General features: G+C 38.3%; 1 protein-coding gene across 5 annotated transcripts in view; it reads left to right on the top strand.

Moving 5' to 3' along the window:
* The window catches only part of LOC117173485 (transcriptional regulator ATRX homolog), a 241,022-nt gene that overhangs the window by 212,657 nt on the left and 15,232 nt on the right, over nucleotides 1–13,133 (top strand). For all 5 annotated transcript variants that reach the window (XM_033362091.1, XM_033362092.1, XM_033362090.1 and 2 more), the window contains one exon: nucleotides 4,205–4,505. In XM_033362091.1, the coding sequence (XP_033217982.1) occupies nucleotides 4,205–4,505 (301 nt within the window). The remainder of the gene's footprint in view (nucleotides 1–4,204; nucleotides 4,506–13,133) is intronic.

Raw genomic sequence — 13,133 nt, 5'->3', positions numbered from 1 at the left:
CCCTTCCACACACTACTCCTTTCCCCTGCCGAGTGAGTCACGCCTACCTCGAAAGGGAAATGGCTTAATGGTGTAATAATAATAATAATAATAATAATAACTAAGCTATCTTTAAAAAAAAATGACTTACGTGTGTTGTCTTCCAAAAACATATTTATTTTGAAACATGAAATTGGTGTGTTTAGAAAGGAATATTACATGAAGAAAAAAGTATAATGCTGACTTTCCTTATAGATTTCATAGCTTTACGTCCCTGTGATATTTCTCAATACTTCTTGGTAAGAATAATAAAGAAGGTCATATATTTTTTTAAACACCTGCGTGTGAAATTCGACTTCTCGTGGTTGCGCAGCTATCGCAAAGTGCTCGATTCACTCATTTTCTGGGAGATATTATTCGCAAATTGGTCCAATTACAAAACAGGATTTACATTTGCGCCATCATGAGTCCGCGTTCTCAACTCCTTCATGTAATATTCTTCTTCATTTTTTTTTTCTTAAAATGATTGAAAAATTTTCAGATGATTAGATTCTAGGTACAATGTGAACCTTTTTAGTAGGGTTTTTTTCTTCTCGAGGGGCTCTGCCATTGGACCCCACCACGCTTTCTGCTAGTTTCTTTCTTATTAACTGTGCCGTGTCACTCTTGCATTTCATCATTCTGAGAAGGGACTTCTCATGATACGAGTTTCAAAAAATAGAATGTGATGCAAGTGCGCGAAGGTGATTAACGGCTCGTCGTGAATCATCCACATCGCACACTAGCATCACAATATACTATACTTTGAAATGTTTAAGTTATGAAGCGTCATATTCTAAATGGTCGGAGTATAATTTTAGTATTGGAAAAACAACCAACCTTGATTTAAAATAAAAGATAAAGTATCACTACTTAAAATATGATGAGAAAGTTTCGAATTTTTCAAACAAGGTCCACATTATGTCTTTGCGGACACTCGTTATATATTTTTAATCAAGAAGATAGTGATGTGCACAGTACTGGAAAGTATCCTGAAAATTTAAAAAGAAGAAACAACCCTGCTTGATCTTCAAATTCATAAAATATTATTTATTCAATGGAGATTATAAACATAATAATTTCAATATTTTGTGAAAACTGCACGCATGGTAAAAAATATTGACCATGCTAAAAAATGCGTTTTCATGTGTATTTAGAATTTAGGAGACATTTTATAAATGTATGCCTCAAGATTTTTTTTGAATTTCATCTTTAAGAAAATGACACTTTCTGTAGAGATGCCCATATATAAACTGTGTGAACGATCCATGTATTGTGTTTTTTGTAATGCATGCAATTTTTAACCTTATTCCTAAATAAATTATCACAAATCTCTTTCCTTTTAAACTCTATGTTAGCTTTTGTAAAAAAAAGCAAAGTGAAGAGTAAATCGAAGCGTTTTATATTAAACAATTTGTAATTGAATAATATGTACATATGCATATATGTCAGTATGTATAATTCTTCTTGAAAATGAGTTTAAATGACATTTATTTTAATTCTGGATTTTTATGTTTTATTTAAATCGCTTTAAATTTAAATCATTCTTCGGTTTTTAAGATTCAAATTTATATAAAGTTTTAAAAACTGGAAATTAACTTGAAATATTTTCCTTCGGTTTAATTGGCCACAATATTTATCACATAGTTTGCAAAAATATCAGCATATTGTTAGGAACATTTGCTATTTAATAGTAGGGATTTTTTTTTATATTGATTACTAGACGATTAGGAGTCACTGACAAACAGAGTCAGTGCGTTTTAGCGAGCCCAACCGCAAACATCCTTTGTAACACGACATGCAATATACTCGTTATTAACTTAAATCGGATCGTTTAAGGTCATTTGCCATCCTTTCTAAGTTGTATCTAACACCTCAGAAGTGGAATGTGAACGGATCAATCGTGAAATTCCGAAAAAAGACGGAAATGTAAGATGACGCAGTTTGGCAGAGAGGAAGCCAACGTGCGATCGACCGCGTCGTTTTGATTAAATCGATTTTCATCGGAAAACTGTGCGGTTTTGTATGGGATTTACGCGTGTGACCCTACTTAGATTGAAATTGGGTTGTGCGAAGAACTGGGAAAGTCAAGGTGCTACAATTGAAGATTTAAGTGCGAAAACGAGTGTAATGCGGGTTCTTCCTCCCTTCTTTTTCTCTCGCCTTCTTGCACCATTGAAACGAAAGAAGGATACTAAGTGCGTCTACAAATGTGCGAATTTAAATATGTGAGAAATGTGCGTAAAATTTAACTTGTGCGAAAACAAAGAGCGCTGAATGCGCATGTGCGTATTATCTGACCAAAGTCTGCAAAATTATTCCTACCCGAGAACAAAGAGCATTGAAGGCACGTGCGCGTCTAATTTTTTTTGTGCGAGAACAAAGAGCGCTGAATGCTTGTGCGCGTCCTTGAAAAAGTGCGTAATAATTTTTTAGAGATTGGAACAGTCGAGAACGACAATCTAATCTAATTTCGTGTGAGTGCCGAAATAAATATGGTAAAACGGCAATTCGATAAAATGACTCAGTTAAATATTTTGGACACACCCGTGAACGAATTTGAATGTTTTGTTAAAAAGTTGTCGCCGAACGAAAACCCAATGCAAAATCCATTTCAAATGGAATCAACAAGCCAACTCAGTGATCCAACATCGATAAGAAGTACTAGGTCTAGTACATTCAACTTTTCTAGGTGCTACAATGCTTCAACTAATGGATCCATTTTGCAAAATTCAATCTCGGATGTCAGTAATCAAAGTAATCAAACTACTCAAAATGCGCCTCCATGTCAAATGGATACCTTCATGAGATGGCAAGCGGAACTTGTTGGCTCCTCAACTAGAAGAGCAGCTGAAGAAAATTATAGACAGACGGAAAATTGGAGATTCCCAATTTCTCAATCGGAACCTGTGGAAACAGGAAATCGATTTCATGATCCAAGATTTCAACAAACACCTGGATTTCAATCACCAGGAGAGTATATCAGAGAATCGGGATCATATGATTTTAGGAATAATACACCAACAAACTTAGGAAATCGTTGAGAAACTTCGAATTTGGAACAAGTTATGGCTCTGATGATCTTAGAGAACAGGCGACGAGATGAAATGTTCACCAACATTTTAGACAGACTTGCTATTCAAACAAAAAGTTCTTCGAGCAGAGATACCACTACACCTGAGCTTTTCCGCATCATGCCTGACCTAAGCAAGGCAATTAACGATTTTAACGGCGAATCGGGAGTTGGTGCTGCCAGTGATTGGATCGACAATCTCAAGAGGATGACAATTCTGCATCGATGGCCAGATGGAGTCACCTTGGAATCTGCACGCAGTCATCTGAAAGGTGGAGCACAACAGTGATATAAGACATGATCTCAAGGCCTAAAAACGTGGAAAGATTTCAAGCGAGCCTTCAGGAAAACATTTATAAGTTCAGAAACTTTGACTGATAAATGGAGAAGGATGACCGAAAGGTGTCAACGCAAATGAGCAACCCTAATCTCCTATTTTCTAGAATAAAGTAGTTTGTGTCAAAAACTACAACTTTCTGTAAAAGAGACTAAAGAACAAGTTCTGAAAAAGAGGAGAACGAGCATTTAAATAAACAGGAAGAATTGATTAGCGACGATAAATAAGAAACCACGGATCAATCGAATTCCGCTGAAAGCGAAAATACGTCAAGACCGAAAAGAACAATTAAGGCTCCAAAACGCTTCGGTATCGACGATTAAAATCATATTTATTTCTTGCGTTTCATATCTCGAAGTTTAATTTATTGCATTTCAATATAATTTCGTCAAATATACAGTTGCAACTATTTTGTATGCGGAAAACGATTTTCATTCTTATTGTAATCCGTTTCTTATCATTTATATGCAAGAAAGAAGTCGACGTAAACATTGTCTCGTAGACGAACCATATCTAGAGAATCGCCGAGTGTTAGGAACATTCGCTAGGGACTTTTTTATATTTATCACTAGACGATTAGGAGTCACTGGCAAACAGAGTCAGTGCGTTCTAGCGAGCCGAACCGCGAACATCCTTTGTAACTCGATATGCAATAAACTCGTTAATAACTTAAATCGGATCGTTTAAGGTCATTTGCCATCCTTTCTCAGTTGTATCTAACAATGTGTTGAAAAATGTAAAAGATTAATGAAAATCTCAATTTTCAATGATTACAGGTTTGGACAGAAGAAACCCTGTTATATCTATCGATTTCTTTCTAAAGGAACTATGGAAGAGAAGATCTACAACCGACAAGTATCAAAGCTGTCTCTGGCGTGCCGAGTTATCGACGAGCAGCAAATTGAACGGCATTTTAACAGCAGTGATCTCGCAGAATTATATTCGTTTGATCCAAATCCCCCAAAGGAATCGGAGATACTTAGTTTGCCCAAGGATCGTTTGCTAGCTGAAATTTTTCTGAAGTACAAAGACCACGTTCACAATTATCACGAACACGATTCTCTCTTGGAAAATAAGGTTCGTAAACAAAATGAAATTATTCTTTTATTATTAAAACTATAATTTTTATTATTTTCATATTTAAATCCTTTTAAATTGGATCATGCGTTAGTGGGTAAACGGTTGTCTCATCAGTCAATACTCAAGAGACAAATGTAGTGAAAAAATAGTCATGAAAAATATAATTTTATATAACAATGAACGTAGGTAAATAATGGTGCCGTTTTTTCTAACTTGAGCTTGTAAATTTCATTTATTTTAATATATCAAGGGCTGAGGGCTCATTTCATTTATTAAATAATTGTCTAAAATTTTATCACATTGCGTGTAAAAATTGTATAGTTACCTAAGAAAACGCGACCAATTTTAAACGGAAAACAATTCTTGTTTTGCCTCTTCTTTCATGGGTATATAACGGTCTATAATGAGGTGGAAATAGTGGTGTTGGAAGCATATTTTTCTCCGATACTGCATTTTGTGTACTTTGTTACATTGAATCAGGGCTCGCCACTTCAAGCAGGTGCTGGCTGCCACGACAAGTGTATAACTGACACCAAGTTTTTCTGTCATTCTTTTCTTCATTTTCCAGGAATCAAGCGGGAGTTTTAAATTAAAATTCCGAAAGAATAAAGAAAAACGACGGCCGCCAAAATCCCTTCTTCTTTATTTTGAAGAGTGCAAACTCTACTCTATAATGACCGTGAATGGCTAGGAACCAGTCGAACGACAAGATTTATTAGGGCCAGTTTGATCTAGTCTCTTGGCTGCCACTGGCAGTCAATGGCTGCCTTCTGAATGTTCTTCGTACAATCTCGGGCCTCTTTAAACCATTAACAATCAGGGTCGTGTCAACCATTTTGAAAAGCAATTTTTGATAAATTTTAATTTTTTTTATTAATTAAAGGTTCTTTGAAATATACAAAGAATGATACACTAATTCGTGGACCGAATGGAGCTGATAATTTCGTCGGGCAATGGATTAAAAAAGATTCCGACAAGCTGTGGCCGGCTGGGACCGGATGACCACAGACTTCAGCCTTTTGGGCGTCCGGTATGTTCTTGGACGAACGAGGTCCCGTTCGGGAGCCTTTCTTATTCTAAACGCCGGTAGGGGGTGTCGTCCATACACCTGGGCGAGAGCCTGCTGCTTGCGAGGTGATTTTTTCGGTGATGCGTAAGTCCTCGTCTTCGTGGGTGCGCGTGAGGGAGGGCGAGTCTTTGGCCTCTTTTCCTTTCTGGATTTTTCTACCTTCGTGGAAGGCTTGGTTGGTGACAACTCAATTAGTTTAGCTGAGGAAAACTCAATGGGTGAGGCCCGCAGATCTAGAAGGTCTTCCTCCCCTACGGAATGAAGATCCGCAGTTCCCACAGATGGTCTGTGCAATTTAGAAGGTGACGGGGACGTATCCGCAGGCGGAAGATCGACGCCTAGATCCCGTAACACTTCCTCGAGGGGAATAAGCTCCATGGCCTCCAAGGTGGATAGGTCGGAAGGCGAAGGATAACTTCCTAGGTCTGGTAGGACTTGCTTAAGACTCTGAGACAAGTTGAGCTCCTCGAAAGCATCTTCCTGAGGGACGGCTTGGCCGGGTTTTTCGTGTAGGCTGTCCGCCGAAGGTTGGAGGGTTGTGAGCCTCTTGGTTCGGTTCCGGCAATCTCCCCGGGACCTCTTCTTTCTTTTCGGAGGCAAGGGTATATAAGCCCCCGGGTTTGCCTGCTGGCCAGCAAGGGCCTGACGATACCTCACGGTCCAGCGTTCGTGCTGACTTGGCCGATTTACTCGGGGCTGGTCCATCTATAGGCAAAATATATGTTTCTGGTGGTGGTCACGTGGTTCGTCATGTTGGCTGGAACTGGATCCCAGATCCTCTAGATCGAGGACCGAGACGTAGATGGAAAAAATCCCTGATCCGCTTGACAGAGGACCGAGAAGTACGTTAAGATCTTCTTAGCAGAGGACCGAGGCGTAAGATGAAAGTCCCCGATCCTCCGTACAGAGGACCGAGAATAACAGAACACAAAAAAAGGATCGCAGATCCTCTCTACAGAGGACCGAGAATTGAGAAGAAGAGAAAAGCAATAAAAGACATAAGGTAGAGGTAGACAGTTGTAGTAAAAAGAGCAAGGAGAAGTAAAGAAAGAAGGCTAATAAATAAGGAAGGGAAAATTCCCAGATCTTCTAGGCAGAGGACCGAGAGTAACAAATGAAAAGACGGATCCAAGATCCTCTCTGCATAGGACCGAGAAATAAAAGTATGATGTATGTAATAAAAGAAATAAGAAAGGAGCAAGCAGAAGTAGTAAAAAGAGCAAGAAAGCATAAAGAGAAAAAAAGGCTATTAAATGAGAATCGAAAAAATCCCAGATCCACTAGGCAGGGGACTGAGAGTAATGAGACTGGTGAACTTGCGGATGCTTGAAGAGCAGAAGAAGTTTAAGTTTAAATTTCTTTTGTGGAAAGCACTTACTGTTGTAGAGTACTATTGCGGGAAAACTTAAAGGTCAACCACTCGCGAGGTTGGCTATCGCGGGAGACTTTCTTCTCACGATTCGAACGTGATTTCTGATTTCCTGTCTTCACTGACACAGGTTATTCCTAAGTTGAGGTTAGGATTGGGCAAAAATAATTAAGTTGGAGTTATAGTTTAAGTCGGGATTTATTGATCGGGCTTCACCCACCAACTATGTATTTCTCGATGCACAACAGGAAATTCGGTACGAGCTGCGGCGTGATTTGCACCCAATAGATTGATCGATGTATCGACGTAACGATTCATCAAAGATCGCGGGTGGCGCGCGAAAATTCAAACTAAACTTATTGGATTGTAGATTAGGTATGAAGCAGTAGTTAATATAGCGGGCTGTTACAGTCTGCAATTTTTTGGTTAGTTGGGAGCTGTTGTTTTGAGAAGCGTAATAGAATATAACTTCAGAGAAATTTAATTGTGTAACAATTTTTGTTGGAATTTCGTCTTAAAAAATATTTCTTTTATTTTTTTATTTTATCATTTTGGTTTTATAATGTCATAATGGATGTGAAAATGTTTTTACTCGAAAATCAAACTTGATCAAATTAATGATTTTTAAGTATGTACGTACATATATCGAGGTGGCTATTTTAACCCTCTGATGGTGGTGCACATTTTCGGGCGTCCCGATCATGGCGCACTGGGTGTGTAGATACCCGTAATTTATTTCAAAGAAAAAACTGTTTAAAATACACGTTTTTTAACATTTAAGGTGTGAAATGTCATCCTTCGAATATCAGGAATAAATCCGTATAAGTTTGATATTGACATTTCAATTAGGTAAAAGACAGCAGATGTTTAAGCAAAATAAGTTTAGAAAAATGGGCGAAAACGGCTAAATAAAAAATCAACGTTATTCATAAACTGGAGATTTCCAGACATAAGGTGGTATTAGCAGTTTTTATGCCATAGAAAAGTATATTTATTTTGCAATCTGAAAATGGTGAATGTGTGTGGGGGAATTGGTTGAGTTAATATGAACTTTTTTTAAAATTGCATATATCAGAACCATAGGCTGATTCATACTAATACTACAAAACTAAAATGAAAAAAATCAAAAGATTAAAGTGGGTCGATGGTCGTGGGGGCTAAAGCGTAGGCTTTAAACCCACTCCGTCGGCTTGAGGGTTCGATTCCTGCCTCGTAGTTTTGAAAAGCCTCGGTGGTTCATGCGGTGACCACTAGCCTAGCAAGGGAGTTGTTCATATCCGGAGAGTCGTGGAACCGGTACTTCTAGAGGAAAAGATATTCTTTATGTACTTAAAGATGTTGCTCTTGGTGGTTCAGAACTCACCTTATACTGTAGGTCCCCCTACCACCACCAAGTAAGTGTGTGGGGGATGTGTAAAAGAATAGGGAAGAAGGTGCAAGAAAAATGTAAACCCTTAGGGGATACATTAGAAACTTCCATTCCAAAATCAAAAGATTATCTGATCAAGTCCGCAAGGCAAGATACAGATCGACGGCCCTGGTTTTAATTGTCCTGGTTACAATCTTTTCCACTTTGGTCGATGTTGTAGCTGAGATTGATAGTCTGAGGACCATATTTTCCGAAAATATTTCTTCAGTTGAATCAAAAGTCCGTATCGAGTGAGCCGATTTTGTGGAAAGTTCAGATAATCGGGATCTGGGAGAGAAGTTAAAGGTTCTCCAATGATGAAATGCCCAGGAGTCAGTGGGTTGAGATCACTAGGATCATTCGACACAGCACACAAGGGCCGGGAATTAAAAATCGCTTTGATTTCGGCTGCAACCGTCGATAATTATTCCAAATTTAGCGATGTCAATCCAATTACCTTAGTTAAATGAGTCTTGGCGGATTTGACCGCATTTTCCCATAATTTTACAATTTTACAATTTTGACAAAACATTAATCCTAACCGAAAATTTTATAACAAAATTTGTTTAAAAACTTCAAAAATGACATCCAGACTAATTAATTGAGATTTTGAAAGTTTAATCTTCAATAAAGGATCTAACATCCATTCCTTTAATTTTTTGTCTAAAGTCATCTCCCCGAGAAAATAACCACTATACAATATGAAAACAAGTCAGACGAAAGAACAACAACAGCATATCAACAACATCGATTTACAATAAGTATACACCAGGGAAGAAAATTGTTCAAAAAGCTGGAATTTTTTAGACATCAAAGGCAAAGATAAGCCTTTTTTCTTTTCTGGAACCGAGGATGGAGTGTTAAAGCTTTGAACGAACCATTTATACTGATCTTCCTCTAAACACTTTGGCCCGTGTCACCACAATGGTGCCTCCCTGAAATCCTGTGGTTCAGTGCCTCATGATAAAATATCGGTTGGGTTAGCTTTAGATCTCACGTGATTCCAAATTGCATTAGGAACTGTTCGTTGCATCTCACCAACTCTATTTGCTGAGAATGTGTTCCATTTTCCTGAAGGAGTGCTGATCCAAGCCACTACTATTGTAAAATCAGTCCACTAGTAAGTTCTTGCCACGGTCAGCTTCAGGACTACTCTACAGATTGTTGCAGTGTAGTCGAAAGATTTGCTCCGCATAATTCAAGTCGCGCTAAAGTTATCTTGCTTAGTGAAGCTACTTTTGACGTTACACACAGAAGATGAGTATGACGACCTCCTGAAAAATCCTTTACTCGTAGATATAATCAGGCACCATAATATCCCAGCGGAGCTAGAGAGCGTTTTTTTTCGCAATCTTAAAAAATTAATCAATATTTGAATAATATTGATTATGACCAAGTAGACAAACAAAATTAACATCTAAAACTATTTACTAAGTTCCCTGGTCAAAAATACTTATATCAATAGTAAAATATGAGTTTCATGTTTAGAAAGAAAAATGTTACAAGTATAAGGAATGACGTTGACATTCTGCTTGTAAGGAGATTGTGAAGAAAGTGTTCTCGTATCCCCGTAGCTCAGTTGGTAGAGCATCAAACCGGCAATCTGAAGGACCTGTGCTCATATCCCATCGGAGCTAGAGAGCGTTTTTTTCGCAATCTTAAAAAAATTAATCAATATTTTAATAATATTGGTTATGCCCAATTAGGCAAACAAAATTAACATCGTAAACTCCATCTTTGTGTGAGCTGGATTTCCGGCTAAAGCGAATCGTTAAATTTTTAATTCCTCGAGTTGAAGAATCTGTCTCTGGTAGCTTGTCCAAATTGTATAAAGGTCCTAAGGAATGGCCTCATCCCAACCAATTCCTAACTGCCATAATTGCTGAATGTTAATCTTGGCCCTAATTATTAAAGTTGACACTAAACCCAAATGGTCGAAGATTTTTGCAATCGCTTAAAGTATTAAGCGCTTTGTGACTACGAGAGGCTGTTCAGGAAACTGTATCTGATACTCGAAAACATCTTCGGCAGCATTCCACATAAGACCAAGGATCTTGATAGCTCTGTTTTCAACCGGGTGATTGAAACTGGTGCCCACTGGATTTTCCTCGATGATGGAAGGGTCATTGGATGCCCACTTTCGAAGTTCAAATTTGGCGGAAAGAAGTATACCATTTACCTGTTCCTTTTGCTGTTTTACGTAATCAAATGTAGATCCTGCGGACAAAAAATCATCCACATAAAGAAAATCCCGGACGCATTGAGCAGCTTCTGGCAATTCAGCCTGATTTTCGTCCTCTAATTGCATAAGGCATTCAAGTAGGCAGAAAAGCAGATGGACTGAATCCGAAAGTTAGGAGAGTGAATCGAAAAGAACTTAGAGGTTGAACTGTATTCTCTCTGAACAGAATCCATTGTAGGTTCTGAATCTCATCTTGCAATTGAACATGGGGATACATTTTCCATATCTCTGCGGTAATGACATTTTGGTGCTGACGGAATCGAACCAAGAATGAAAATAAACTCTGTTGGATGGATGGGCGAAACTGAGAGTATTTGATTCAAAGAGACTCCCGAAAAGGTCTTTGCAGAAGCATCGTAAACTACACGCAGCTTAGCAGAGATTCTAGACTCCTTGAGAACCCCATGGTGAAGGAGAAAATTAACGAGTTGGTCTGGATGCTCTAGAGGTGCAGGAAGAAGATGGTTCAATTCCATATGTTCTTTGATGACTCCCCTATAAAGAGCATGCAGTTCCGGACCTTTAAGAAGTTTAGGCTCAACTGACAATAATCTTCTTTCAGCTATTTTCCTGGATTCTCCAGGTAAGGAGATGTCAGCGCGTAAAGGCAGCTTTACAATCAAATGACCATCTTCTGCCCTACGGTGAGTGACAAAGAAGTGCTCCTCACAATCCTGTTCTTCTTTAGAAAATTGAACCTTTTTAGTACATTCCTCAATGGAACAGAAACGCTCTAGTTTCTTCGACATGTCCATTCCCGTTGATAAACAGCATACCAAAAAAAGCTTCCCGATTTATTAGGCTGCATCAGTAAAGTGTCAGCTATGATACACCCAAATTTCGTTTTTTGTAAGATTAGCAGCTTTTTACCAAGTTTTATCTAACATACGCAAACCAAGTTCCAAAAAACAGTCGTACCTAAAATCACATCGTTCACTCTAGGTTTGATGGTTTCTTGAGAAAAATCAGAAAATTTGACTGAAATTTGGCCTATTCCAGAAACAGACAAATTAGCCCTCTTCTTAGTGAGCTTTAGTATATTACATAGTTCAGTGCTAATGTAATTTGATTGAGAGATGGAGTCCAAGAAAGCTCTACACTCTCGCGATTGGCACTGATTATCAAAAATGATGATAGGAACGGTCGCAAGCATACCTTGATTATTGAAACCTTTCAGTCGACTAGGAAAAGATACGACAGCCGACGCACAAGTCCACCTAAGGCCATCTTCACTCGCTAGTACTGATTCTAGATTCTTGGACGAAGATGAATTAGCTGAGTCACTGTTGCGCCCCTGATCATGTTGTTTGTAGCAGTACCGGCAGAACCGTCGAAGTGGAGCATAGTATGATGTTTTCTGTTAAAGCGTAGGCAGCTTCCAGATGTACAATTCTGAAATGCATGATTACCCCTTAGACAGTTTGTACATAGTTTAAGCCTTTTAACTTCAGTATATTTATTTGAAGAAATTTCTTACAACTATAAATAGGATGGGGCTCTTTACATAGACGACAAGGAGAATCGCTTGTCGATGCGCAGGATACTTCGAAACGCCTTTTTAATAAATCCTAAGCTATATCATAGTTATCGTCAGTAATTTCAAGCCTATCAAAAACATCTGCTGCAGAACCTACTAATGATGACTTTACATAGAAAAGCTTTTGAACATTACTCAGCGCTCTATTTTTATCTACCATCGCACTGAAAGCGTCATGAAAGACCGACCATTTTCCAATTCCTAATTCCAATTCCAATTTTTCCCATTCTTAATTCCTTGAATTCTTGCTGAGCTTTTTGAAATTAAACCCGATTGTCATTGATTTTTTCTAATCTAATCTCCAGTTCCAAGCAATGCTCATCTCTTACTTCAAAATTAGGTAGAAAATTGTGGAAACCGGTTAAACGCTCTTCTTGCAATTCGCGTACTGCAAGAGTTTTAGCACATTTTCAGAAGTTGAACGCCTTTCAGCAAGTCGATAAATCAGGTTCTTACATAACCTGATAGGATCTAATCGGTATACCGGCAAGACAACTCCCGTATTTACCAGGAACGTTGATAACCGTTGAGCACAGAGCCAGGCAATATAAAGTCAAATATTCAAATTGAATAAAAAAGACACCTAGCTTATGGTTTCATTATGATAGAACTTATAATGTTCACTGAATCACCAGAGATTTGAGAAATACATTTAGATATAGTATCTGCTTCGGGAAAAAAACTTTAAAGTTACACGTGGCCGGGTTCGTTTGAGACAAAGGCCCAGGTGTCTACAGTACGACACAGGCGCATGGAAAAGTTCAGGCCACTGCGCATATTGCCCATGAAAAGTGAAATCCAGAAAATGTATGTTGCGTATAGCGGCGGACAGAAGCCTAATGTTATTCAGAAAGCACCATGCTTCTCGGTATCGCGTTTTCTAGTGATTTGATTCTTGGTACTAGGCAGTCTGATAAGTACCTGAAAATTTTAAGAGATGGCATTAGTATTCACTAATGTGAACCATTTTCGTCGAGCTTGATCCTTCAAATGACGCCTG

This window comes from Belonocnema kinseyi, chromosome 5, assembly GCF_010883055.1.
Source record: "Belonocnema kinseyi isolate 2016_QV_RU_SX_M_011 chromosome 5, B_treatae_v1, whole genome shotgun sequence".
NCBI lineage: Eukaryota > Metazoa > Arthropoda > Insecta > Hymenoptera > Cynipidae > Belonocnema > Belonocnema kinseyi.
The sequence above is the reverse complement of the archived record's forward strand: the minus strand, read 5'-3'. Positions and strand labels throughout refer to the sequence as shown.